Source organism: the organism of the source record quoted next, unplaced genomic scaffold, assembly GCF_019419815.1.
Source record: "Pyrus x bretschneideri cultivar Hongxiangsu unplaced genomic scaffold, Pyrus_bretschneideri_v1 Contig33, whole genome shotgun sequence".
NCBI classification, from domain to species: domain Eukaryota; kingdom Viridiplantae; phylum Streptophyta; class Magnoliopsida; order Rosales; family Rosaceae; genus Pyrus; species Pyrus x bretschneideri.
This window is the reverse complement of record NW_025999646.1, coordinates 1,595,570-1,623,515: the sequence shown is the minus strand read 5'-3', so window position 1 is coordinate 1,623,515 and position 27,946 is coordinate 1,595,570. Positions and strand designations below refer to the sequence as shown.

Sequence of the window (27,946 nt, the reverse complement as noted above, 5' to 3'; positions counted from 1 at the left end):
CAATCTACCCTCCAATGTGTATCATATGCAATTAATGTAACTTAAATTGACAAAAAATTGAATATAGTAGCTTCGAGTTTAATATTAGAGATGTAATTGACAAATTTTTATAATTCAATGACTGATTTAAAAAAAAAAATAGTTGAGAGACCTAATTTTCACAAGGTAATAATTCAAGGACTAAATTGGCAATTTACCATTTATCTAAATAACAAAATTTTCCTACATCTACTTCTTTATCATGACTTTGTGAGTTCAAATCCTGCCTTAGTCACTGACTGCGAGTTTGATTAGTATTATATTATTGTCACAGTGATGTGAGTTTGATAATGGTGGGTTTTATATATTAAAATGTAGATCCATCTATTATTATTTTTTCCATATTTTATGACTCACTATAGGAGTCTGAATTCCATATTATTGAGATCACACTCCCCCACTATAGAAGACCTTACAAAATACAATCCTTACTAGTAAATATACCCTTAATAATAGGTGTAAGAATAAATTATGGATAATGTTATCCACTCATTCATTTTTATTTCACACACATCCCTCTTAATTTTTGACTGTTAGACCGAATGAATCAAAGAATATATCAATAGACAAAAATTAATAAAAATGTATGGGAGGTAAAAAATGATGTGTGAGTAGTACTACCCAAATTTATTCCCACTACCATAAAACATAATTAGCCTTCATGCACATGCTCACGCTCGTGCAGAAGACATTTTTTGAATCACGACATGCTACTCTCAACTTACGCATTTTAAATGTATTTATATGTGTAAATTGACAAAAGGAAATTCAAATATTTGACGTAAATGAATAATCTTAGATCATGCTAGAAGAAACCCTTCATAAACCAATTAAAGCAGCTGAATTCACATTATAAAATCGGTCTCTACATAATTTACATTAAGAATAGAGAAAATAATATTTAATAAACAATTGATTGAATCACATTATTACTAACTCATTGTGAGGCTAAGCCCACCATCTCCCCCTTAGTGTAAGTAATATTGTTTGTTAAAAGAACAATCATTTGACAATTAATTTAATCACATTATTATCCGCGTGCAAAATACTTTTTTTATAACCGGCATTACATGTCTCTTAAGATGTTTTGAACATGTTTAAAATAGAAAAAATAATATTTAATAAACAACTTATTGAACACATTATTGCTAGCCTATTGTAAGGCTAAACCCACTCCCCTCCCCCTTAATGTAGATAATATCATTTGTTAAAAAAAAAATAATCATTTGACAACTAATTTAATCACATTATTATATGCGTGTGAATGACCTTTTTTTTATAGCCGGCATTACACATCTCTTAAAATATTTTGAAAGTGTTTAAAAATAGACAAATTGAATCACATTATTACTAGCCTATTATGATGTACTAATTAAAAAAAACTGTCAAAATGACAAAAATGGCCCTACCTTATTTGATGCATTATTTTGAGATGCCTTTGAAGTTTTTTAGCTTGAGGATATTTTTGTCTAAATATTTTTGTTGAATTGGTGACACCAAAATCATTATTCACCTTTCCATTGCCTTATTTATAGATCTTTCCAAAAGTATTTAATTTCAACGCATGTGTTATTCTAAGTCTTTGATTAGGACCTCCATCTTCATCAACATTCGCAAAAATTTTAGAACTCTTTGTGGTTGCTATTGATTTGAAGTCTTGGACAATTCTTAATTATAATTTTAAACAAATTGTTGAAAAGTCAAGCTATGGACCAGATTGGGTTAATAACACGACCCACGACCTAAAAAAGTTATAATATTACGACCGTCACGACGTCATATACAGAAGAAAAGTTGAAGTTGCGATGTGTATGAATCCAAAATCAAATTTGATCATCGTCATCCCAAAATTCCACCAAGAAACGTCTTTCACACTTTCCTTGCCTAGACAGTCACATTGTTGACTTTACCAACCCATTGCCCATAACAACAAGCCAAGTCTTGCAATTGAATTACTAAGTTAGCATCCATTTGCTTATGTTTACCGTTTAGCTCAATTTGCAGTTTAACCTAATTTACCATGAAAAAAAATACATGATTTTGGCACAACTGACGGACCCGACAAAAAAATAGAGTGAATAAGGTATGTGTTACGCATGCATGTTGTGAGAGAGGTTATAAGATTTGTGTTACAAGCGACAAGCCTGCACTAGATTAATTTAAACTACTAAAAGAAATTCAAATTTGAGTACATAATGAAAACATATTGCTCTAACTAATTTATCTAAGTCCAAATTTAACACAAATCAACCTTAGTTAGTTTCACAGTGATGATGCGAAAGTTGCAAGTGCTTATTATCCCACATATGTCTGCTCAAGGCATATTTTGAGATTATGAAGCATAACAAGTTTATGGCAAATATCACCCCTTAAACCCATCTTTGGGGCATCGACCTTCGTACCAATTTCCCTGAATTACTAAATGGAAATTTTAGTTATTATGCTTGGTATGATTTGTAATATCAGAAGGAAGCCAAGGGCAAGAGTTGTGCACCATCAACATCAAGGGGTGGAAGACTAGTCCAATATTTAATTTTCTTTTTGTTGATTTCCATCACGATCCTCGTGCCAATGAAAATTCTTTGACCCCACGTTCCCTCCTCCGTTTAGTCCAAAGTTAAATACAAGTCTTGTGCCTATAAGCCACTATCTTCAATACCTGTTCTTGCCAGATTTCAGAAGGCTCCTTACAGGGATGAGAAGGCAACTTGGGGAGGAAGAACTGGCTAAGGAAGCTATGGCTTTAGCCTCCTCACAACAAAATGAGCTCCCATTGAATGAGAATGACTCACAAGACATGGTCATATACCAAGTCCTAAATGAAGCCACGTCTCTCACCCCCTCACTATTGCCACAGAGGCACCACATCCATCGTCAACCAAATCGCCTCGAACCCACCAAGAACGTCGGCAAAAAGCACTATAGAGGCGTGAGGAGGCGTCCGTGGGGCAAGTACGCAGCTGAAATCCGTGACTCTGCAAGACAAGGTGCGCGTGTATGGCTAGGAACATTTAACACAGCCGAAGAAGCTGCCTTGGCATACGATCGAGCAGCTTTTCGAATGCGTGGTACTAAGGCCATGCTTAATTTCCCAGCTGAAATTGTGGCTGCATCATCTCCACCAACATCATCAGTTCATAGATTCAGGCCAAGTTTTAGTATACCTTGCAGCTTAAATAGTAAAAGCAGTATTACTACTTCAGACTCAAGTGGAAGTTCTAGTATGCCTTCAGTTGGGACGCCAATATCAGAATCTGAGAGTAAATTAAGTACCGTGGAGGTACAAAATATGGAGGGTCAGATCTTCTAGAAATCTTCTTCTTCTTTTTTACTTACAAACTTCGGGTTACTAAACATTAGGACATTAAGTTTCATTTTATAGAACGCAGAGTTCTTAAGAGGTGTCTGGGAAAGTTTGTAATTTTTCTTTCATTGGCTAGTTATTCTCTTTTGCTTTGCCAACACAAACAGTAACAATATAATTCACTGCCAAAGAAAGAAAAAAGGGTATACAAATGTACTGCAAGAAGTGAATTTTATTGGTTTTGTAATATAATTGAATGAGTTGGAGCTTATTTTGTATAGATACATACATTCTTTTGGTTTTCTCTCTTTGAGCTTCACAATTTTGATGAGGCAGGTGGATGCAAGAAGAAATGCTAAAATAACTCTTAAAAGCGGGACCTTCATGAAATCTCTTTTACCTCATATTTTTTGCACAATGTTTAATAATGTTGGTATAAGAATTGACGTTAAACTGGATGTGACAAAGAGTCCCACTTGTGAGAGATTCCTCTTAACATTTCTCATCTACTAAGACAATTTACCTACAATTTGTGGAACACTCAGTGAGAATTAATTATCATCTTGTCCAGTACCTAATGTGAAAATGAAGAGGACTGTTCATATCAGTCCCTTAAAAATCAGTCTCTGGGCTTATATTTTGTAGTGTTGCATGGACTATGGGACAATTTTTACATACTAAATAGTGTCTTGGAGAAATGTAAAGGAAACTCTTTCAAAGTATTTTTCATGAATCATTGATCACCTCGTAATTGAACGTCAATTCATGTGTCAACGTTATAAAATATTGTATTAAAAATATAAGATGACAGAAAGCTCATGAAGTGTTTCCACTTTTGAATCTCTTTAGCATTTCTCACTTGTCAAATGGACCACTATTTTGGTTGGTGGGTAGACACACATGAACCTCTCTATCTAATTTTTGTAAGACTAATTGCCAATTTGGTCAATCAATCCAACCTAATCTCACATTGGTTCTCTCACATTAATTTGTTCCATTCTATTGCAAGTTGAACCCAAAAACTTACACGTAACTTAGATTGACAATAATCTAATCTCATATTCAAAGCAAATAGACTTATCCCTTGCAGGGACCAAATTTTCTAATCAGCAAATCAACCTCCTTTTTATTTTCAACTAGAAGAAGAGCAGTTCATGTAGACCATCCATTGACCGTACAATTTAAAATTTTGTTATTAAGAAAAAGAAATGTGAAATGTCTTTTGGATAAGCTGACCAGGTTCATAGCACGGCTTGACTTTGAACAGGGAAGAGAGAAAAGTAAATAAATTAAAAATTCAAGGTCGGTTGCGGAGTGGGTTTGCTTTATTTTGTTTTCTTTTAATAATTGAAAAAAGATGGTTCATCTTCAACATGTGAAAGTAGATATACTTGAGGGTTAAAAGTTGAGATGGAGAATTTGAACTTGGTATCTGATTATTCATATAATATTTTCGTATCACATTTTTATATTATTTTTGATGATATTTAATGTGAACAATCACATCATTTAAATTAATTAAATTTTTAAATTTAGTTTATTATTTAATAAACTAATAATTAAGAAAAACTAGTTAATTAAATGATGATTGTGGTATACGATGAGTCTTTCTTTTTCATTTCCTTGGATTTTACAAAATTTTTAAATAATGTGACTATTAACATCAGATGTCGCCTAAGGTAATATGAAAATACTATATAAAAACATGATATGAATAACATTATTCTAAATTACCACGTGGGAACCTTTTTGTCCTTCCGAATACTTTCTGACGTGTTATGTTCTTTTGAAAAATACATGGGTCCTCCCCCGAGAGTGTCTAATTCCTGACCAAATGACATGGCCCTGTGAAATGGGAACAGCTGTCCCTTTTAATTCCGTATCAAATTTTTGCTATGTTGAGAACCAAACAGCCCTCTTCTTCCTCCTATTACCTCTGCCATGTCAAATCTGAACAACCCTATCCTCTTCCAACCTTCGTCAACCCCACCCCGTGACCTCGACGGCTCCGGCATCATGTGCAAGCTTCAAGCTCACTCGCCAAGCCGACGTCGATTCCTTAACCGAGATACCCCAATCCGTAATCCTCCCAAATTTTGTCGCCGCAATCTCACTGCGGGGTGCAGTCAGCGGTGGGAGGAGGGTGGGTGGGCTTGGTGGTGGTGGGAAAGGACGGTGGCTTGGGATAATGGGATGGAACTCATGAAAGGCTGGTAGAAATTTGGTGAGGGAGAAGACGTGTTTGGATAGCAGAATAGAATGTGTTTGGCAAAAAGGATAAAGGCTGATTGGCTATGTGTTAGCAGATTTGAGATGGACAGGTGTTATTATCTTATTGTTCCACGTCTCCAAGTCAGCATATTGGGTACACTACTCCCCGAGGAGTAACCACAAATTGTCCTTTTCCTTTCGCTTTTTATCTTAGATGATTTTTGAGATTTACATAATTCTTCATTTTAATTTTTGAAATTTAAAATTGTGGTTTATGAGATTGTCCATTTTGGTCTTTCAGTGAGAAACCTCCGTTAAATTAAAGGTGTTTTTTTGTCAAATCAACTTTTCCTCTTGAACGGGTGATTTCTTCAATTTAAAAGAAATTTTTTCACAAAAAACCAAAATAATTGACAGTAGACAATTTCATAGATCATTTCTATTAATTTTAAAGCTCAAAAATTAAAATGAAGAGTTATAGCAATCTCATAACCATTTTTTGTAAAAAGTCTATCATCATTCAACGTTTTCATTTTATTTGCCTCTCCATCTTAAGCCAGCTCAGAGATATCCTTTTGATGGTAGAGTAATGCTAAGTAGATTGTAGAAAAAATTTGAAAATTAAATGACATGGAAATTAATAATTAGGCTATTACTTAAACATTGATAAATATGCTCATTCCTATTGATGACAAATAATAATTTTGTCGACAAATTTAGTCTTTCTAGCAGTACCCTAAAAAATTAGGTAAGTTAATCAACACTTAAGTAATAATCTACTCATTGACTTATCATCTAATTTACAAAATTTAATCTATAAATTTGGTCTACTTGAATTACCCACCAATCTCTCGAACTAAGAATAGTAAAATAATTAAATAATATAAAACTCTTTGAAAATCTGGAAAAAGTAAATTACAAGAGTGGTTATAACATGGAAACCTTTTGTATAAAATCCTAACACACCTGCTGATGTGTCTTAAGTTGGCGAGTCACTATCCTTTATTAAAATCTTAACAAGGCACACTATAATTGTTGATTAATGTATGCAGATTCCACGAGAAATTGTATGTAAGTATATAATGTTTTGCTATTTTTTTAAATAGAAATTGCTTTCTCTTTCTGTAAGGCTAGTTTGAATGGAAGTTACACATCATGTTCTTCAAAAAGAAGACAGCAAACTGTCCAAGTAGTCACTTCCCAGGTCTTGGAACTCAAATACATCAAATTCATGATAACACATCTTATGAATGCTTGCCTTCCTCTTCACTGCATGGTTTTCTTTCCTCAACATTTTCTTCCCAATCGCTCAACCCTCTCTTCCGAGGATTCGAACCGATTGAGGATGAAGAAATGCTGAAGCAATCCAATCCCATAGCCTTTGCAACTGTTTCAAGGGGGAAGTTAAGATGTGCCTTTGAGCCTCTAATTCTCAAAGCAGCCTTGTCATAAGCCAAAGCGGCCTCCTCAGCAGTCTTAAAAGTCCCAAGCCAAACCCTAGTCCCCTTTTCTTGTTGAGTCCCTAATCTCTGCTGCATACTTGCCCCACGGCCGCCTCCTAACTCCGCGGTAGTGCTTCACAATTTCCACTTTCTTTGCTCTCTCGACCTTTGCTTCACATTCCGAATTTGTAGCTCCATTGCCTTCTAACTTGTCATTGCAAGACTGCTCCGTATTTTGTGCAGGACCAACAACACTGTCCAGAAGCTCCTCCCAGGCCTCAGTTCCCATTGATATCCACCTACCTAGACTTGGTAGCCTTTGTAGAACTTCCATTGAACCTTCTCTCCCATCAAGAGGAGGCATATCTTCCCAGGATTGAGACAATTCTGTTGCGTTTTTCGGTCCATCCACACCGATAAAGCTCGCCCACACGTTCTCTAGTACTATAGCTTCAGATGCTGGCTTTTCTGCATGAATATCTTCAGATGCTGGCTTTTCTGCATGAATATCACTATGTACAGTCATATTCACACAATTTGAAGTCGATATGAGGGGAGAGAAGAGATTGAAAGAATGGGCAATATAAAGGACTAAAGAGAGACGCGTGAACAGCTAAGCTTTTAATGAAGGGCCTGGAAACTTGTAGCTCAATCCAGCTGCTAAATGCATGGAGGATTTCAGGAGTTTAAGAGTTTAATAAAATGTGGGATTCATTATTAAGTCTCCCACATCGACTTTTGTGGTGTTCTAATCATTTGTGCGGCTTTATCGATGTAGATTCTATGCACTTAGGGTTTTCTATTGTCAAGACCTTCCACAAATTCATGAAGATTACATAAGAAACAAAGAAGAAGACGAATTGAAAGCTGGATAGAGTATAAAGTTGAGTTTTTATAGTGGCACGCTTACACCTCTCGCTTCTAAACAATCCTAAAAACCTACTATAAAATCATTTTTTTCCTTAAGGTACTCTTTGAAAATAATTGCAGACAGATGGCTGCAGTATTCAGAATTGTATTTTAGGACTCAACTGAGACAATATAATATCATATATAGATGGCACTTGGCAGAGTCAGGTGGAAAGGGATTTGGATCATTTGAGGATTAATTAGCAAAAATATCCCATCTGAACATAATTAATTAATTCTTGTTGCAAATCAGATCCCTTTGACCTGAAGCTACTGATTTCACAAGTAAATTCTTGTGTACCCTTGAAAAAAGATATAATATGAGAGTTTTAAAATCTTTTTACCACACAGAGAAGAGACTGCAAAATTGTAAAGTCCAAAAGTGCTGCCCTATACTAATTTACTTGAAGACATTTCCAAAAGAACATTATTTTATAATCGAAAAAACTTCAAAGAGGGTCATTTGAAATTTACATGGAAAATATAATTGTTAAATAATTGTAAAACTCCATCCAATCCAACCTTGTGATATTCATTTCTTGGACTAATCCAGTCCCGTCCAAGGAACCCAGAAATGGCAGTGAACATGGTATCCAAGAAATGCCACGGTATCCAACCTTGTGATATTCATTTTTTGCAATAAGCTGGCATATCTTAGAGCCCAAGAAATGCCAGCTTGATTAACCAGTAGATGCACAAATACAAGCTATCAATGTCCTAAACTAGCCGCACGCTTCACTTAGAATAATAATATAATAGCTAGCTAGCGAGAATAAAAACAATAAGGGCCGATGACAAAAGGGGAGGTTTGATTTGCAGAAGATCAAAGCAAGCTAGGGATGTTGTTATGTAGATGCGGCGTACGAACATGATTTGGAGTGGAATATTTATCAAAATCCGTGGGTGCATTTGAATTAGGCGTGTTAGAAATGTATTCAGAGCCAAGGGGTTTGACTTTGATCACTTCTCTTTGCTTCTGTTGATGGCAAAAGGATAACATATTCTTGCAAAGCGTAAGTTGTTTGGCAACTCTCGCTGATTTTTCACTTGTGCTAGGATGTCATGCGCTCCCTCAAGCTTCAACTTGATATTGTCTTTTTAAGACCTAAACGTTTAGTTGGCTAGGACATTGTGTCATATTTGTATTCAAATTCAATTATCCCTACTTCATAAAGTAGAAAAGATCTAACTACATTTTACACACTTCATGTTTTGCATAATATTTGAAAAATGCCACAAAGCTTTAATTTCGCATATTACATCATGAGATTTTAAAATTGAAAAAGTATGTCTTCTATTTATTTGATTGTATAAGCTTTCATTATAATGACGATGTGGCATACGTGAGACCAATTTATGAACTTCATAAAAGCTACACTGTCACTATTGGGATCAAACTATGTGACAAGGAGTTGTCGTTTTAGAAAACAAAGCATTATAGTTGAGATCGTTGAGAAGTCAATGCTCCATATGTGAATAGTTGTGGTATGTATGCTGTAAATGTGGATTCCACACTAACTAATAAATTGTCTCGCACTTATCCTATTATTAATTTAATGAAGGACTAGACAACCGTCAAAATAACACGGGGCAAAAATCCTTGTGGGATGTAAAAATGCTTCGTTAGGGAGGGTTCCGCTTAGAGAGAAGCACTTGCACGAGTAGCGGTGACAAAGCAGGAGTGAGAATGTCGGCTTGATTAACACAAACATTGGTGAGGATTAATGCCCTCGAAAACCTAAGGATTCCTTTGTAAGATTCATTCACGAAGGATGAGTCAGGGCCTAAGATCAGGCCGAAAGGTGTAGTCAACGACTCTAAACTTAAAAGAATATAAAACTGAATAAAGCTTTTATAATATTTTTCTATTAGATGTTCTAAATCAAATTATTAATAAATATAGCAAATAAGTTTGTGCAGCTATAGTACAGTTATGCACATCAGCTTTTGCGTAGGAACGGTGCTGGCAATTCTCTCCAATGGCAATGATAGACCAGCACATTGCGTTAGATTACAATTTTTATTTTTTTTTTTTTTTTTATTTTTTTTGTTTTTACCTCACATTAAAATTGCAAATTGATATGTAAAGCATGAATATTAATCTCATTAATGATATATTATCTATTTATCCACAAATAAAGAATGAAAAATAAGAAGTGTTCTATTTGTACAATTTCAGTGCATTTGTACGTCCTAAATCCAGATAATCCAGATAAGTACGTTTTTTGGGCTTCACTGCACCCCACACAGAAAGCATACTAGTTAGAACTTGTTTAAACTAGCATTCCGCTCTACAATTGGTCGTGTCATCAAGGACTATAATTGATCAATTACCATAGTCGTTCATGAAGATCTTATAACCCAAGTGAGTGCAAAATAAAATGCAAGCATACGTGTCACGGTTATATTGTGAAAAAATTGCGTTATGTTGGACCAGGAAATGATTATTACGTGAAATGATTATCACAATTACTCACGTGAGTAAAACAAATTACTCGAACCTTCAACTCTGGTACTTAAATTCTTTTGACAACAATCGATACAATTTAAGAATCACCAACTGATTTCTTGTGCATACATCACTGTGTACCCCGCCAAATTCTCTTATACGAAGAGTGCTTCGGAAAGAGTTTCGAGAGCCTTGTCAGCAATGATTTTGTACATTTTTTCAGTTGGATGAACAGCATCCCAGTATACGTACTTTGCTGGGTCAGTGCATGTCTCTAGTCCCCGGCATGAATCTCCAAATTCTATGGCTCCAGTCCCGCAGCATCCTTTTGAAGTTTCAGCCAAATCTGCCAGTTTTCACAAAACTTTTTAGTTTCTTTTAGTTATAACACAGAATTTGGACTTGTCTCCATTATCTGGTGTCAAGTAACGTGTCAAATCAGGTGTCAAATCAGATACGAATTACTTATTTTTAATAAATTTATGAATAAATAGTAAGCAGAAAAATTGACTGACCATATAATTTTGGGTTATTTATGGCATTTTGTATAATACCATAAGCATCAACAAAACCAATTTTCATTCTGGATGTTTTGGTTATGGCCTCCAATTTCTTTTGTATCCTGGAACCCAACGAGAATGCCACTTTGTTGTAATTTTCAGCACATGCTGTCACGTCCATTAGCGTTTTCACTAGTGGCATGCACCCCAATGGTGGAACCCCAACCACAACCAATCTTGTCGCTCCTATCCTCTCCATTTGCTGCACCAAAAATAAACCTAAAAAATGTTTAACAATACAGATTACAGATATGTGTACGCAGTTTTTCTCTTTTTGCACACCTCTCTTTGTGTCTCTTACTTTACTTTACCTTGATTGATTGAATTCAAAGGCCAAGATGAAAAGAAATGTATGCAGAAGGAGAAAACAGGTGTGTCGAAACCATTTCGTAGGGATTTTATGAATTCAAACATTTTAGTTAGGGCCGAAGATTAGGAGATTAAAGAAGAGGACCTGAATGCCATTAGCCATGCAAGAGACCAAGTAATTTTGGTACTCTTCAACACTGAACTGCTTGGGTCGAGTTGGGTCCAAGTAGTAATTTTGGACAAAGTCATTTGTGCCCATACTCAATACGAGTACAGCAGTTCTAATAATATCCTCAGCCTTCTTCTGACCTACCAATTTTATCAGCTTGACTTTGTAATGCAAAAAATACTTCAGCTGTCTGGGAAGAGACAATACACTCTGTTCAATCAACAAAAAGAAAATTGATATACATTAGTTTTCACTTGTGATTATGTGACCGTCACACTAAAATTTCTCATTAAAAAGTATTCCATAGTCAGTTACCGAAATGTTGGCGGTCAAATCATCATAGCCGGAACCAGCTGATGCGAAACTAACACCATGCGGCAGATCTTGCAACTTCAAATTGGTGTCAAGAAATGCTGGGATTATTTTTGTGTAACCAAGGGCATCCGCTGGTAATTGATCGTAAATCGGAAACATGCAAGGTAATTGAATAAACACAACATATGAAATACAAGTAAATTAGTCATAATGTGACTAATTATGAATTAAAACTGTGTTACGTACCAATAAAATCTGTGGCAAGTCTTCCATTAGAGAACCTTCCAGTAGGGAGGCCATTTAAGAAGTCTTTCCCATAAGGAAGGAAGTTGCCCTTCAGGAAGGTCGGTAGAACATTGTTGTTGCCAGGATCAACACTTGAATCTCCAAACACTAAGACACATGTTACGTTGTTCCGAGCAGCGACTTCCCTCACTCGGCCAATGTCGACTGCTCCTGAGAGCAAAGGAAGCAGCAAACCCAACGTTACGATCAGCACACCCATCGCCACCATTTTTGAATGCATTAATGCTTTTCTATGGAACTTTAATAGGTCCTCCAAACACTAAGACATTAATGCGTTAATGCCACCCTTCACCTCTCCTTTAATAGGCCGGTGATAATTAAATGACTGATATTGTTGGTTGAGTAAGATTAGTAGACTAAATTTGCAGACTAAATGATGTATCACCAATAAGAAATAATCATGTTAATCAACACCAATAAGAAATAACTCAATCATCAACTTCCATGTTGTTTAATTTACAAAATTTGATCTACAAATTTAATCTCCCTAGCATTAGACTGGTAGGTTTTGATTCGTCGACAGTGTTCTCATTGATGGATATATATGTTGTAAAAGGGGTGGCTTGCAAGGGAAGAGAATTCAATGCTAGCTACTGAAGCAGATGTCAAACATAAATGTGGACATGGCAGAACCTGCAAAATGCACATGAAAGTTATTGAGCTAAACCAAGGTTAAAAATGATAGCAACACTAATCTCTTAACATATGCGTTGGTCGAGTTGGCCCAGTTCTCTTCACACATGAACTCCACAAATAATAGAAGGACTTACCTGAAGTGAAATAGGGATATACATCAACGGGTTGTAGGGTGTCCAAAATTAATTATTCGACACATATATGATAGTTAACACACATTGTAGACCATTAGTTAGCGTCTCGGTTTCATGCACAACAAATAATGATTTTACCCACCCATTTTTTCTATGTATAAGGAGGCTTCTACCTTCCATTTTTTCTATATATAAGGAGGATTCTACCTTCCAATTACAGCATGTCAAATCTTCAGTTCCTAACCATACCAATATTATTCCAACTTAATCACTCATTGCTAAGGGTGCAACTTGGGTTGGGTCAACCTGAATCTGCCCATGCCAACCCGATTTCAAACTCAATAGAGCGGTTTAAAATAAAGGAAAAACCCGTCCAAACCCAGCCCAACCTCAACCCTATTAATTATTGGGTTGGGTTGGGTTGGGCTGATGCTTTGCCCGTCCATGCCAACCAAATCCCAACCGCATTTCTAGCCCAAATTGCTCATGGACATATTACCCGTCCCATTTCATATTATATAAGCTACTCGAAGTTTGTTGTTTGGTTTTCATTTGAAGCAATAAATGATTTTGTTGATTTTACGTTTCTTTTGGTTAAAACGTTGGTATTGTGTATGTAAAATTGATTTTAAAATATTTATGATGTTATTTGATTCAAAATTTGAGATTTATCTTATAAAATAATGTGTTACAAGATTGAAATTGATAAGGTTGGGCAAACCTGAACCCAATTTAAACCCGAACCCGAATTAACCTGAACCCAAACCCAAATTAGGAATGTTGGGTTAGGGTTGGGTTACCATCTAACCTGCCCGAGTTGCAAACCTACCTATTGCCAGACATTGAGTTTTATCACAATGTCTCAGTGTTATTAGGATGAAACTATATGCTTATATATTGTATTTTATTTTCTCAATTCTCTTATTTGGGACTTATATTCACACCATATTATCTCTTTCTCTCGAGGTTTTACTTTCTCAAAGGCTTGAATGTAAAATTTACAATTATATTTACAGTGAATTATAAACTACTATATACGTAGACGTAGCCCAATTCAAATTGAACCACACACAAACACAATATTTGTGTGATTATGAGTCTTGCTTATGTTGATCCGATTTTGTGCATCGACCACATGATATGTATTCTAAATGAGATATATCAATAATTAGGAGGAAACAGTAGCCCGGTCTCGGCGTTTTAAGCAACAAATTCATGTATAGCATAAACTGGACCACGCATATCCAGTGGGTCGGCTAGCCTGCCTAACCAACAAAGTTAAGAACAAGTTGGATTATTGCAACTTGCAAGAAACGTTCTCAAATATTCTTCCGCACACTTCTGTGTATTATTTACTTCCAGATGTAAAATATGCATCCATGGACCATACTGTCTTCTGTAAGAAACCCTAATTACAGAAAGGTTGAAACAAACTAATTAAGCAGAGCTGCTTCCAATAATTAGCCTCCTTTGGCGGTGAAACAATATAGCTTTATTGCTGGACAGAATTAAATGCTTCAATAATTTTCTGCAAATCTTTAAAGATCAGGTCAAGAAATTGGGTCTGCCATAACTCGAAACCCAATTGATATTGTGATATATATACGTTGTAGGGTTTTATCTGTGTTGGTCGATGATATCGGTTCGAGAAAATATATAACTAGCATATTTAGTGGTTGAAGAGAAAGTAGGTAGTGCAATTTTAAATATTCAATAATTCATCGATTGATTTGACCCAAAAGAAACTCATTGATTAATCTCGTAGCTGCTGAAGGTTGTAATGCACAGATATTTCTTTTTTTTGAGGAAGTAGTAATATACAGATTACGACTTTATTCGATCGCATCATTTCTCTGCCCAGAAATTGCTTTCTTTTATTGAGGTTGAAGGTGGTAAACATCATTGTCATTGATCATAAAGATTTGGGTTCTGCTTGTACCCAACTTGGAGGAAGTTAGGATGTCTCAGCTCAAAAGACCAGGCATTATTTAAGTGCTGAATCGATCATAAACCTAACTTAATTGAGGCTTGTCTGGTAGTAGGACCGGTGAATAAGAAATGTATATGCATAAAAGCTAAAAACCTAAAAATTGAAAGAATGTTTACGTTGTTTCACTTTCAAGTTCAGATTTTTCCTTCCTTCTTCCATCTCCTCCTTCCTCCATTGCTCCACTGTATTATTATTCCTATCTTATCTCATGTACTAGAAAATGTAGTTACCAAAGAGCCTTTGAACGACAGATAAACACACAAGTTTTCTTTCATATATATTGTGTTCTGCGCAGTTCACCATATTTATTTTGAGGAATGCTGGAGTCATTTACTTGCTTAAATCAATCATCTTTATATAAAGCCAACTAGCCAAGGGCCCAATGAACAGTATTTTTGGTGTCACAAACTTCACAAAAATAGTTAGACAAAAATGCCCCTTAAACAAAAAACTTCAAAAGCAACCCAAAATAATGCATCAAATGTGGCAGGGGTATTTTCATCATTTTAACAGTGTTTTTTAATAATTAATTTTTTGTACAGTTTTTTTTTAATAATTAAAACCTCATAATAGGCTAGCAATAATATGATTCAATCAATTATTCATTAAATAATATTTTATCTTTTTTTAAACACGTTCAAAACATCTTAAGAGGTGTGTAATGCCAGTTATAAAAAAGGTTTTTCGTACGCGGATAATAATGTGATTAAATTAGTTGTCAAATGATTTTTTTTTTTTTAACAAACGATATTATCTACATTAAGTGGGAGGGAGGGTGGGCTTAGCCTCACAATGGACTAACAATAATGTGATTCAATCAGTTATTTATTAAATATTATTTTCTCTATTCTTAATATAAATTCAATAGAGACCGATTTTATTATGTGAATTCAGCTGCTTTAATTGGTTTATGAGGGGTTTCTTCAAGCATGATCTAAGATTATTTATTTACTTCAAATATTTGACTGTTCTTTTGTCAATCTAAGCATATAAATACATTTAAAACGTGTAAGTCGCGCGTAGCACGCCGTGATTCAAAAAATGCCTTCTACACGCGCGTGACGCGTGCATGAAGGCTAGTAAACTTAACTAAGGCTCATCTAGCTTCTTTTTTTTTATTATTATTATTTTTTTAATAGTGATAAAGGCAAGAGAAAATAAATGAGATAAAAAAGGGTGTGGAAAAATGGTAGTAAGAGGGGTAAAGAAGAAATATATATGGAGAAAAACTAAAAACATAAAAAATGGAAGAATTTTTAAGTTATTTTCACATTTAAATTTACATTCTCGCTGTTTCTTCTATCCATCTCCCTCCCTCCATTGCTCCTCTTTTACGCGGAAAATTTGAAAAATAGATGAATTGCGGAAACACTCGAACCTTTAACCCAAATTTGTAGACTTGTAAGATTTTAGCCACTTGAGTTAGGTTTGAGCATGACTATATTTCTTGATCTCTAGTGCTCTTGTGGCTATATTTTCTAGTCTTAAATTAGAACATGAAAAAAAAAGGGTTATATGTCTTCAGGAAAATTAGCTATAAAAAAAAGAATTTAAACTTTGGTTGGTAAAATAGAAAGAAAAATATGAAACACATGAACAACATTAGTCTTTACGAAGTAAAGTTTCTATACAAGCAAAGCACTAAAGATCCAAACTTTGTCTTAATTCTAAAACTAATTCTTTAAATGAACTACCAAGTCCTCCGTTGTAGTCTAGTTGGTCAGGATATTCGGCTCTCACCCGAAAGACCCGGGTTCAAGTCCCGGCAACGGAATTCTATTTTTTTTCAAATTTCTCTTTCGTTCCAAACACAAACGGCGTCAGTCCGTCTCCGTCTGCGTGGGTTTTTTGGCGGGAACATAAACTCAATGCGGATTAGGGTTTCGAAATTCTGGCAGAGGAAAAGATGGAGAAGCCCGGCAGTACGAGAAACGTGGGAGGAATCGAAGAGAAAATATTAGCGATCCTCGGGTCTTCCGAAGCTAAAGACAATCAGGACGCCTACGAGGATAGTAAGTCTTAATTCTGTTGTTCCCTTTTTGTTGATAATTGCCTGTTTGGCTGCTGAGAAAATTCGTCAAGAAAATGAAGTTGGGGAACTAAAATTGGTTCCTCTATCAGTTGCTTCAACTCTGTTCTATATTATAAAGGGAATCACACCGTTTTATCTGTATTTTTTCTTCCAACATTTTTGGGCGTTTTTCAATCGTTGCTTGTTTATTTGGAAATTGGTGAACAGGAATCACTTTTCTCGAAGCCGTTCGTGCTGCTTCCATTGTACCGAAAGATGGAACTCCACCTACCTAGTCTCTCTCTCTGTTTACATTCAAAAAGAAGGGAAAATATTGGATCTTTAGAGGAAATTACCTTGTTTATAGGTTTATAGGCATAAATTTTCCCGAAAGATGGATTTTTTTTGTTTATTATAATCGATGTTTCCGATATATCTTTGCCCAAATAACCAATTTCTGTTCGTGCCATTTGTTGGACAGTACCATGTTTGAGGCAATCTTCTCCATTTAGATAAGGTGCCCAATGCTCACGTTAATATTCAATTTGTATTTTTATACAATCAGATGGTGCAAAGTTTCTTACAAATTTACTCTTCCTGTATTTTTTTTAGCGTTTCCCTCGAGTATATTCTTATGATGCAGATAAATCAAAATCATCCAGTAGCTTACCTGTATTAATCGTGGTTGAAGAGGTACTAAGACTTTATCTTCTCCCCATCTGTTTGATATGTTGGACTGACTCATCTTGTATCAATTAAACGCCATTTCTGTGTGCTTGTTAGGCTTGGTTTCCATTCGCCTTCAGCTCTGAAATCGTTTGTAACGAAAAGGGAGCTGCTAATAACTCCGGGAGACCAGTTGACTCATATGTGAGTTAGATTTTTGGATCATAATTATAGTTTTTGTGTGAAAAGCTAGTTCACTTTATTATGTTTAAGATCCTAGTGATTGATGACATTTCCACCTGATTTTATATATTTTGTTTTGGAGCTCCCGTTGGAATCTTATCTTCGTTTTGGTAAGCTCATCTCTTGCAATTTCACCTTGATTGAAGTGTTCTCTTGCCAACTGCAGAGTTTCCAACTTTTGATACGAGAACTTGTTGATGCAACTGGTGAAGCAAACTTCCAAGCATCAGAAACAAAGGTTAGTTTACTTGCAGTAAGATCATAGAAAATGTATAAGAGAAGATTTTGAATTCGCATTTTCTTTGAATATGTCTGATAAAATGATCAGAGAGCATAATATGACCGTATCGTTCTTGAGCTTTCATTCAATCCGTGGTTTTGGGTTTTGATTGAGTTTTATGTTTTTGGTAGTTTAATGATATAGACTTACTTAACCTGCTTAGTCTTGCTTCCCTGGGTAAGCGAATTTGCCCATCTTTTTTTGGTCTTATTTGATCTTTTGTTGCAGTCCTTGGCAAAGATGCTATTGTTTCAATACCTAATTAATGTTTTGGAATGGGATTTTCTACCATGTAACTGTATCTATAAAGGTAAATTGATATCTTCTTATCTGTTATGTCATGTACCTCTAGCTTTCTGGAAGTTTTAAGTTGCTCCTTATTGTATGCAGAAACCACGAACTGGGTAGTTCTGAGAGAGTCGTTACTCAACATGCTTCTGGTATTCTCTCTCTTTCAAGCCATGAATACTGAAGAGCCCGTTTCACATTGCCGATACATTAATTGATTCTTATACCACAACTCTTACCCTCAAAAGTATCTTTTGAAGGTGTCAAGGAAAGTAAACCACTCAAGCTTGATGAAGGATTGCTTGACCATTATGTGTAACCTGTATCAAACCCATGCTGGATTCACTGATGATCTGATATGTTCAGAGAACCCTATGGCACAACCTGCTGAAAATTTTGATACTGGTCCTGCAATCGCTTTACTCGAGATAGGAAAGAATACCTGCATAGCCACGCAGAAGTTTCTATTAATTGTAAGCCCCTTAGAAATGTTTTTATGGAGGTTTTGTATGATGAATTTCAGAATTGTCACTCATTTTGGACTTTTCAGATAATGGAGCTTGATGTATCCATGCAGAGTGCAGATACGCAAGGTTCTACTATCAGAGCTGATGGCATCAGGTACTAGTTTGTTTTCTTGATTGAACGGTAGTTGCTCTCTCTCTCTCTCTCTGCTTATATATCATCTTTCATTTTAATATTTTTTTTATGCAAAAACACTTTTCACATTTGGTGCAGAACTCCTCTGTTGGAGATGATTTTGGAGGAACTAACGTACAATAAAGAGATTCTTGACCCATTTCTCCAGGTTTAAATTGTTTTAATTGCTATCCCTCACCCTCTCCCATTTGTGGTTTTCTATGTTTCTGAATCCCTACCATAGGTGGCAGCCAGTACCGTTGATTTCGCACCTAAGGAGTTCCATTCATCTGTTAAATTTTGACAGGGGGAGTTCATTTGTATAGCTGTTTACTGAAATCTGATGCTTTACAAACATTGTTCTTGGTGCTTATAGCATGGCCGCTGTTCTATCTTCAAGTGTAATTGGGTTCATGTGCACTTGGTGCATCATTAGCAATTTCTTTGAGTTTGTTAAGGGTCTTGTATTTCATTAATTTCTAACCTTCAGTATTAATGTGTAACAATTTTTTATAAGTTGGCCCCGAGTTCTTATTCCTTGTTTGTTTTATGAGGTTGCATTTGCAGGTTTTGGATGAACCTAAATGGAAGCTTAAGATAGTTGTTCAGTACTTGTGGAAATATATTGCTAAGGTAAGTTTTCAGAGTGCGTTTATTTTGTCCTGGCATTACTTTTATTTGTTATATTGCCTGTTGTCTGTTAATGTCCTCACTTAATTGTATTCTACATGTCGTAGCCTTCCATTCGCACTCGTAGGTCAAATGGTCCTCCAGATGATGATGCATCTTTCAACGGAGCATTGAAGTGCTTTTCAAATATCACCGGTGCAAAAAGTACCAGAAAGAAGATTAGGACACAAGTAGTACAGTTGCTTTTAGCACATGGATTTCAGGTGATTATTCTCTTTATTCATTCCAGGGCGATGTTTTGGTTAATTCTTCAAAGGATGTGATGTCATTTTTCCTTAACATTCTTATTGTGTGTGCGCCTGTGTATATGTCTGTGTGCATTGGTTACAGAAGTGTTCGTCTATGGATGGTATGTACCACGTAGATATAGCTTGTCTTTTCTTGTGGGACTACCGAACATTGCCTATTACCATGTGCCATTGATTACATGGTGTTAATGCAGTCGATGGCGTTTAGAGGGCATTGTGCAAGCGAAATGACCCAAAATTGTCTGAAAAGGCCTTAGATGAGGTCTTGTTTCCCAGTTGGATGACATTTGGACAACTGGGATGAGTCGATATACATTTATATCTGATTGGATGGCTAAGAAGACATACTATGTACGTGTATGTGTGCACGAGCATGCACCAGTATTTAATCCTACGATAAATTAACACACCAAATGGCTTTTTATCTTATGCTATGAGACTTACGATGTTAAGTCAATCAGAGTAGCATGTCTTAAACTTTAACCGTAAGTTTCTTAAAACTTTCTAAGTCCTTTTCAGGCTCATTTGTCGCTGCCATGTGAAAATCGTCTGGTTGGAGACGCCTCTGCTTCCGATGAAGAAACAAGTAGTGACTTACTTGTTGAAATATGCGAGAATATAATATCAGCATTCAAAAATATGAAGGCAGCAGACAAGTAAGTTCTGAATCAGAATCCGTTTTTACTTGTTTGTTTCTTTATTTCCTACGCACATGGAAAGTTTTAACGAAACACTCCCAGTACTATTCACTTTTAACGAAAAATCAGATTTTTACATTTTCCTAGTACTATTCACTACACATTTATTTGTCATTTTTCATTAAAACTAAAATTTTTTTTTTTTTAATTTTTCGTTAGTTTTCCTTCGCACGTCTGTTATAAACAGTAAGTTTAAGCACGTAGGCTTTTTATTTATAAGTTTTAACCACGTATTATTACCAAAACATGGTTTAGGCGCATGGAGATCTCGTCACTTGGAAAGGAAGCACTATTTACAGCAGCTACGATAGTATCAGCAAAGTCATAATATCTTACAGGTAACCCGATTCAAAAGCTCTAGTATTTATACGCTTATTGGCTAAACTTGAATCTTGATCACGTCTGTTTATCAGGAAAGATTCTGATCCTAACCTACAGTAACTGTAATTTTTTGTCTGAAGAACCGATATCTGAGCTTTGCTTGTTTCCGCGTTTTTCAGGTCAGCTGCGAATAGCGCCCGGTGAAAGCTTAACAAGAACTAAGGAATGTGCCGCGCGCTTTGTGTTTTATGGTCCGCCCTAAACCTTCATTTCCACCTACTTTTGTTCTAGGATAAATCAGTGTCAGGCTGTAGAATTGTAGTGAGATCGTTCGCCGGAGATCAAAAAGAAAACCAAGAATGTATAAACACGGTGATGGAAAACCAGAGATCAATCAAGAAAGTCAAATATTAATCCTAGATATTCAAATTCCGAGTCCATTGCTAAATCTTCACTTGAGGCAATTGACGAAATCATGATTGTTCTTCGCTCACATCATTCGAGTTCCTGAGATGATTGTTAGCAAAATTAAGTTCAGTCGAATGCAAACACGGTGAAGGAAAACACCGGAAACACCAGGGGAGTACACTCACTTGGGGGACTGTGAGTCGATCTGCATTGTGACTGGTCCGTCATTCACCAAATTAACCTTCATCATTGCTCCAAACACACCATCTGCACATCCAATCAAAGAAACAAAAGAGATCAACAAATCGAACACATTCAAAAAGAAAGAGCCAAAACTCGAAAATTCTGAACCAAAGATAACAGAACGCAGCGAGAACTCTCAATCCGTTAAGCGAGATCAAGCCGTTTATTTGACAATGTATGCAATACATCAAACGTACAGCAGAACTTTCGAGTTACGAGACATCACCTTTGACTGCATCAGGTTTGTAGGAATTTCTGAAGCTCTCAACCACAGAAGCATGAAAGGGCTTCGCTTTCTGAGGCGGCATCGCCACATGAAAATCCGGCTTGTTGCCCTTCAAGATTCCGTACAATGTAAACTGACTCACTGTCACATTCTCACTGCAGCATTAGAGTTCACAAGTACACATATATGGATAACATATGACCGTTTGGTCCAGCATTGCTCAATTTTCACTAAGCCTACTAAGCCAACAGGGCTCCCTGCTTTGCAATGGTCGGGGAATGTCTATTGTACGTAGTCTTACCCTTGTTTTGCAAATACGTTATTTTCACGACTCGAACCCAGTAACCTTTCGGTCACAAAGGAGCAACCTTTCATTGCGCCAAGGCTCGCCCTCACGAAAATAATTGATTGAAAAATAGTAATTTATATGTTTCTAAAAAAAAACATTTAGCTGAATTACCAAGTAGGACTTCATAATTTCTCTGCATTACCTGAAAACGTAAATAAGAAGTAAAGTAAATAAATAAAAAGCAGCATAGAAACCGTTAATTCAGTTAAATTCATGAAAAAAGAGGGAAATTACGTTTTGGTCCCATCCTCTGCCGGTGCTTTCATTTGGGAACAACCTCATATTCAAGACCTTCCGGCATCTGAAAATTTTTCACTAATTAGTATTCTAATAAAATAAAATAAATAAAAATTGAGAGAAAAATTAATTTAGCAGCGAGTACGGACATGTAGTCGGCGTCGGAGGTGGAATCGGAGTCATGGAGGCCGACAAGGACGAGGAGGCCCGGCCCAATCTCCGACACGATGCGCCCTTCCACCTGCAATTTGCTATCTTACGCAGTTGAGGCGTCGGATAATAAATAATATACAGTATACCAGATCGAAATTAGGGGTGAATGTGGATGTGGGGAGTGTGGACTCACTGACCTCGACGCTGGCGGAGGCGACGCGCTGGACGACGGCTCTCATGGCTTTGATTGGTTTAGGGTTGGATCGGGGGCGAAAGTTGTGGGATTGGTGCGCGTGCTTGCAATAGTGAGGCACTGGCAGCGGCAGGCAGTACATGTTTCTGCTTTTTTGTTTTAGGTCTCTTTTTTTTTTTTTTTTTTTTTGAATTTTTATTCGTGTAATAATAGTCTGCAATAGGTTTAAGCGATCCTTTAGACCTTCCACAGTAGGTCCGGAAAAGTGAGCGTGGTCTCAATATATTGAGCTCGTATAGGAGTGTAATTTTCACGGTAGGCAAGAAAATTTGAGTGTGATGGAATGCATTTTCACAGGTATGTTTAGTTCACCGTGTCTCTCTATAAGATAATTATTACGAGTGTTGTGTGGGTTAGAACTTAACCAACAAGAAATTTCGCTACCTTAGGACCGTTATAGTTACTGCCGCCTTCACCGAGGCTTCGGTTGCCGGCTCCCCTGTCAATATGTCACCAACTTCCTTGACCTTCTGGCACTAGGCAGGTGTCAAGCCCCGTACATGGTTTAATACCAATTTATGAGTTTAATATATTAAACTCACGAGTGTAATACTTATAAATTAGTAGGCTCTAAAGTATAACTCTCGATAGTATTGAACTCACACTATTGTCACAATAGCATTATTAGTATCAATTCCAGACTGTCTAATTTTTGTATAGGTATCACATTCACTCATATTACTGTGAAATGCCGAGGGATAAACTTGAAGTAGAAATAGCAATTGTATTTAAAAGAAAACTCCAATAGATTTCTTTATAACAACTTAGCACGAGTAGTTGTTATAGAGTGGCTTTTTGTTGTATTGATCCTAAGCTCAAGCTACACTGCTAATCTTTCTTCAATGCTTACCATCAAACGGATAGAACCAAACGTAATAGACATCGAAATGCTGAAGAGAACCGATGCAAGAGTTGGGTCAACTGCAGATTCACTTGTCAGGAACTACATGCTTAATGTTATTGGATTCAGAAACGCAAACATCATAGAAATAGACCCCCAACACAACGTGGACGATTTCAAGAGCAAAAGTTTATCTGCTGTCTTTCTTGAACTCCCATTTGCAGAAGTACTCATCAAACAGAACTGTAAGGGATACATTAGAACTGCGCCAACCTACAGATTCGGAGGTTTCACCTTTGTAAGTAGTGAATACATTGCATACAGCACATCTTCTTACTATTCAACATTAGGGAAACGGTTTCTGCACACCGTTGTTTGTTTTTGCCAACTTATTCTCCTTTGGTTTATTCAATCCAAAGAACAATAAATTACCATATAATGGTGTGCTGAAATCACTTCCCTCAACATAAGTAGTTCTACGAAACTAACAGAATTGATTTCGTGTTTATCATGCAGGCATTCCAGAAAGGCTCCCCAATAGCGAGGGATTTCACTAGGGTCATTCTAAAGCTATTGGAACATGGAGAACTGAAGGAGCTACAACATAAGTGGTTGGCTCCAAAGGAAGAAGAGTGTTCAAGAAATGCGACTTCAGATATACCGGAAAGCTTGAACCTCAAGAATTTCTCCGGCCTCTATATTATTACCGGCGTTACTTCCACATTTTGTTTCCTAATCTCTCTTGTTATCTTGCTGAGGAAGTTTGGAGACCGAAAAATGGAGCAGGGCAATGCAAGTCCGAGTCCAAGTGACGAAAGTATTTGGAAGAGAACAGTTAGAATAACAGGATATATTAAACGAAGTCTTTTTCCCCCAAAGGAGTTTCCACCTTTCCCTAATGTAGAAGAATGGAGTTCTCCGTTTAAGGTGGAACAACACGGTCGCTTCCAACATTCCTGATCATCCCCAGGCCTTGATGTCGCCGCGGGAAATTGAATGCGTGACGCCGCCGGAAACTGAAGGCATTTCAGAAGAACCTATAGAACGAAGGCAATAGTACATATTACTGCATGTTAATAGCTTGCCCATTGTATTATTTCCTTTTCTTTTTTTTTTCTTTTTTTGATCCAAGTATTGTTTCATTTCTTAATTCCCAGGAAATGTGAGCTTCTAAGTGCTTCTCTTTCGTTGTAATATAAAATTTTCACCACTTCAAATGACAAAAATGTTATTTATAGTTTTAGCCATTTGAGTAATTTTACTCAAAGATTGCTCTCTAGTTTTGACGAACATTAAATATTAGCTTTTTTTTTTTTTTTTTTAGAGAGAACAAGAATTTGACTGACGTCATTCTTTTTTAGGTTGGTTACGATTTATAAGATCAAATGTGACTCAAATATAATTAGTCTAGTCTTGAGAGTTTTTTTGAGAAAATATGAGTGAATTTTAGATAAAATTTATCTGATCACATGACACATTCAAGTACTTAATATGTTAGACAAATAAGGAATATGGTTGGAGTCCTTGTGTAATTGTATATAATATTATTATTGGAAGAATAAGTCGTCCTACAGCCGTCCTACCTTGTCCTACCTACACACTAGCCGTCCTACAGCCGTCAAGCCGTCCTACAGCCGTCCTACCTTGTCCTACCTACACACTAGGACGGCTACCTTGTCCTACCTACACATTTGTATCATGTATATATATCCTTGTAATCTTGTAGAGAAAGATAATGAAAAAATAAGCATTCTCTTCCATTTGCATTCTCTTCCATAAGCATTCTCTTCCATTTGCATTCTCTTTCATTTTTCCACATTCATGTATCAATAACAAATATAATTTTTAGCCTACATACCTTTTTCTACATGGTATACAGAGCAGGTTTATAACCCTAGCCCTAATTTTTTTTTCGGCAGCTTTCTCTGCCGTTCCCATGGCTGTTCGTGGCCCGTCCCGTCCCTCCTCTGCTCGTCCTCCCCTCCACTGCACCTACTGCAATTTTGATTATCATACCCGAGACACCTGCCATAAACTTCATGGCTATCCCGTTGGCCATCCCCTCCATGGCCAACCGTGGCGACCACCGCGCCGTGCCACTGCTTCCAGTTCTTCCCGCAGCCATGCACCTTCCAGTCCTCCCCAGCAGCCACGGTTTTCTGCTTCCCGGCCCCATAATTTCACCAGGCACATCACGTGCAAGGCACCCAGGCCCCCGCCTCCTCTTGTACTCCAGCGACCCACCAAGTGCACGGGACCCAGCCCACTTTGCATGACTTGCAGCTTGCCATGCCTGACCTCTCTGCCGAGCAGCACTCCCGTGTTCTAGCTGCTCTACGTGACACCACCACCCCTCCTCAGGTCAATGCCGTGCTTACTACTGATTTTGCCCAAGGTTTGTTACCTGTCACCTCTCGTCATGGTCAATGGATTCTTGACAGTGGTACTACGGATCATATTACTTCTTCCGCTTCATGTTTGGTTAATCGTTCTCCTTCACATTTGCCGCCTGTTTCTTTGCCTAGTGGTGCTTCCGCTCCCATTACTTTTACCGGCACTCTTCCTTTAAATTCCTCAGTTACTTTGAAGGATGTTTTATGTGTCCCTAATTTCCGAGTGGACCTTTTATCGGTTGGTAAACTTACAGATGGATTATCGTGTTCCATAACCTTCTTTCCTTCTTGGTGTGTTTTGCAGGACTTGGTTTCGAATGCGATGATTGGTGTGGGTAAGCGACGTGGCGATCTGTATTACCTTGTGGCCCTTACCTCTTCTCTCCCCACCCGTCAACCTCTCTGCAACATCATTACCATCCCCTCCTCCCTCTGGCATAGACGTCTTGGTCACCCCTCCTCCACTCGTTTGCAAGCTTTATCATCTAGCTCTCTTAATTGCACTTTTGATTCTAGTCATATTTGTGATGTTTGTCCGTTGGCAAAACAAACTCGTCAACCTTTTCCTTTGAGTTCAATTTCATCAACTTTCCCTTTTGCTTTAATTCATTGTGATATTTGGGGCCCGAATCGTCAATCTTCTCTTTCTGGAGCTAATTATTTCTTAACCATTGTGGATGATTTTTCTCGCTTTACGTGGATCTTCCTCATGAAACATAAATCCGACACTCAACAATTAATTAAGGATTTTTTTGCTTATGTCACTACCCAATTTCGCACTACCATCCAATGCATTCGTACTGACAATGGTGGTGAATTTTTATCTCTTCGTAGTTTTTTCTCTGATCATGGGGTGCTTTTACAAACTTCTTGTGTTTATACCCCCCAACAAAATGGCGTTGTTGAAAGAAAACATCGTCATCTTCTTGAAACCGCTCGCGCCCTTCGTTTTCAATCCCATCTTCCTATCAAGTTTTGAGGGGAATGTGTTCTTACCGCTACTTATCTCATCAATCGTCTCCCTACCCGTCTTCTCCATCATAAATCCCCATTTGAGGTTCTCTTTTCGAAAACCCCATCTTATGACCACTTCCGCGTCTTTGGTTGTCTGGCATATGCCACCTTTGTCACTCCCACCACCAAATTTCCCCTCGGGCTCATCGTTGCATTTTTCTCGGTTATCCTCATAGACAAAAGGCCTATACCCTTTACGATCTCGACAATCACCGCATTTTCACTAGTCGAGACGTCATCTTTCACGAAAGTACTTTCCCTTATGCCGTTTCTCACCCTCCTATCCCATCCTCTTCGCCTACCCTACCCATCCCACCCCCTCTGGACTTTACATATAACCCACCCCTTCCTGCCCCGACGCCTCACCCTCCTCCACCTTCCTCCCCTTCCACGCCTCCCACAGATTCCCTTGCTGCCCCATTACCCGTTCCTCCCCATGCCCCTGCCCTCTCGGCATCCCCTCCTTCCCCCCCCCCCCGCTACTTCCTTACCTTTCACCCTTTTACCCACGGACATCCCTACCCCCCCACTACCTACCAATCATCCCCTTTCCCGCACCTCTTCCCGTGCCCATAAACCTCCATCCTATTTAAAAGACTACGTTTGCTCGCAGGTGATTCTGCCATCCCACCCATCTTCGACTTCGCAACCCGGTTCTACACAAGGTACGCGATATCCACTTTGTAATTTTCTCTCTTATCACCGTTACTCTCCTAGGCATTTTTCTTACATTAACTCTGTCAATCGGACTATGGAGCCTTCCTCCTTTGCCGAGGCTACCACTGACCCCAATTGGCAACGTGCTATGACTGAGGAGCTTCAAGTTTTTCATGCTAATGGTACTTGGACTTTAACTTCCTTGTCCCCTGGCAAAATTCCCATTGGTTGTAAGTGGGTGTACAAACTCAAGCACAATTTCGACGGCTCTATTGACCGCTACAAAGCTCGTTTGGTTGCTAAAGGCTTCACTCA

General features: G+C 37.3%; 5 protein-coding genes and 1 non-coding gene across 7 annotated transcripts; 3 read left to right on the top strand and 3 right to left on the bottom strand.

Annotated features, from left to right (window-relative positions):
* Positions 1 to 2,625: 2,625 nt before the first annotated feature.
* Positions 2,626 to 3,627, top strand: LOC103944140 (pathogenesis-related genes transcriptional activator PTI5). The gene has a single exon (XM_048590971.1). It carries the CDS (start codon positions 2,735 to 2,737, stop codon positions 3,347 to 3,349), a length of 615 nt encoding a protein of 204 aa, XP_048446928.1. The 5' UTR covers positions 2,626 to 2,734; the 3' UTR covers positions 3,350 to 3,627.
* Positions 3,628 to 6,463: 2,836 nt separating this feature from the next.
* LOC103944139 (ethylene-response factor C3) lies at positions 6,464 to 8,680 on the bottom strand. The gene is given in 3 exon segments (XM_009354551.2): positions 6,464 to 6,827; positions 6,829 to 7,062; positions 7,064 to 8,680. Coding segments are annotated over 3 exon segments (804 nt in total). The 5' UTR covers positions 7,523 to 8,680; the 3' UTR covers positions 6,464 to 6,716.
* Positions 8,681 to 10,328: 1,648 nt separating this feature from the next.
* Positions 10,329 to 12,274, bottom strand: LOC103944138 (GDSL esterase/lipase At5g45950). Its single transcript, XM_009354549.3, has 5 exons — positions 11,954 to 12,274; positions 11,708 to 11,838; positions 11,369 to 11,602; positions 10,870 to 11,116; positions 10,329 to 10,700 (listed from the first exon to the last, which is right to left on the bottom strand). The coding sequence occupies exons 1-5, from the start codon at positions 12,231 to 12,233 to the stop codon at positions 10,510 to 10,512; spliced, it is 1,083 nt and encodes a 360-aa protein (XP_009352824.1). The 5' UTR covers positions 12,234 to 12,274; the 3' UTR covers positions 10,329 to 10,509.
* Positions 12,275 to 16,474: 4,200 nt separating this feature from the next.
* On the top strand, positions 16,475 to 16,547 carry TRNAE-CUC. Its single transcript has one exon. It is a non-coding gene; the product is annotated as a tRNA-Glu (tRNA).
* A 117-nt stretch (positions 16,548 to 16,664) lies between these two features.
* On the top strand, positions 16,665 to 21,276 carry LOC103944260 (negative regulator of systemic acquired resistance SNI1-like). The gene is made up of 16 exons (XM_018646679.2): positions 16,665 to 16,785; positions 17,013 to 17,079; positions 17,292 to 17,301; positions 17,397 to 17,477; positions 17,568 to 17,654; positions 17,860 to 17,931; positions 18,202 to 18,283; positions 18,364 to 18,413; positions 18,522 to 18,734; positions 18,812 to 18,882; positions 19,000 to 19,069; positions 19,468 to 19,533; positions 19,638 to 19,793; positions 20,358 to 20,494; positions 20,792 to 20,874; positions 21,037 to 21,276. The coding sequence occupies exons 1-15, from the start codon at positions 16,680 to 16,682 to the stop codon at positions 20,862 to 20,864; spliced, it is 1,341 nt and encodes a 446-aa protein (XP_018502195.2). The 5' UTR covers positions 16,665 to 16,679; the 3' UTR covers positions 20,865 to 20,874; positions 21,037 to 21,276.
* Positions 21,199 to 22,885, bottom strand: LOC103944137 (D-aminoacyl-tRNA deacylase). 2 transcript variants are annotated; one of them, XM_048590928.1, is made up of 7 exons: positions 22,671 to 22,885; positions 22,470 to 22,561; positions 22,318 to 22,384; positions 22,195 to 22,225; positions 21,735 to 21,875; positions 21,451 to 21,532; positions 21,199 to 21,380 (listed from the first exon to the last, which is right to left on the bottom strand). In XM_048590928.1, exons 1-7 carry the CDS (start codon positions 22,806 to 22,808, stop codon positions 21,377 to 21,379), a joined length of 555 nt encoding a protein of 184 aa, XP_048446885.1. In that variant the 5' UTR covers positions 22,809 to 22,885; the 3' UTR covers positions 21,199 to 21,376. The 2 variants fall into 2 exon arrangements, with proteins under 2 accessions (XP_048446885.1, XP_009352823.2); XM_009354548.3 differs by having other exon boundaries at positions 21,199 to 21,364; positions 22,671 to 22,880.
* Between the last annotated feature and the right edge of the window lie 5,061 nt (positions 22,886 to 27,946).

What these genes read in the sequence shown, in the direction of transcription:
- LOC103944260 (XM_018646679.2), top strand. Translation starts at nt 16,680, where the DNA reads ATGGAGAAGCCCGGCAGTACGAGAAACGTGGGAGGAATCGAAGAGAAA. An exon ending in ATGTAACTGTATCTATAAAG is followed by an intron (nt 18,284 to 18,363) that starts GTAAATTGATAT and finishes TATTGTATGCAG; the next exon opens with AAACCACGAACTGGGTAGTT. An exon ending in TTTTAGCACATGGATTTCAG is followed by an intron (nt 19,794 to 20,357) that starts GTGATTATTCTC and finishes AGTCCTTTTCAG; the next exon opens with GCTCATTTGTCGCTGCCATG.
- LOC103944137 (XM_009354548.3), bottom strand. Translation starts at nt 22,808, where the DNA reads ATGTACTGCCTGCCGCTGCCAGTGCCTCACTATTGCAAGCACGCGCAC. An exon ending in TCGCCTCCGCCAGCGTCGAG is followed by an intron (nt 22,562 to 22,670) that starts GTCAGTGAGTCC and finishes AGCAAATTGCAG; the next exon opens with GTGGAAGGGCGCATCGTGTC. An exon ending in ATCGACTCACAGTCCCCCAA is followed by an intron (nt 21,365 to 21,450) that starts GTGAGTGTACTC and finishes CAATCATCTCAG; the next exon opens with GAACTCGAATGATGTGAGCG.
- LOC103944138 (XM_009354549.3), bottom strand. Translation starts at nt 12,233, where the DNA reads ATGCATTCAAAAATGGTGGCGATGGGTGTGCTGATCGTAACGTTGGGT. An exon ending in ACTTGCCACAGATTTTATTG is followed by an intron (nt 11,839 to 11,953) that starts GTACGTAACACA and finishes ATCAATTACCAG; the next exon opens with CGGATGCCCTTGGTTACACA. An exon ending in GCATGGCTAATGGCATTCAG is followed by an intron (nt 11,117 to 11,368) that starts GTCCTCTTCTTT and finishes TTTTTGGTGCAG; the next exon opens with CAAATGGAGAGGATAGGAGC.
- LOC103944140 (XM_048590971.1), top strand. Translation starts at nt 2,735, where the DNA reads ATGAGAAGGCAACTTGGGGAGGAAGAACTGGCTAAGGAAGCTATGGCT.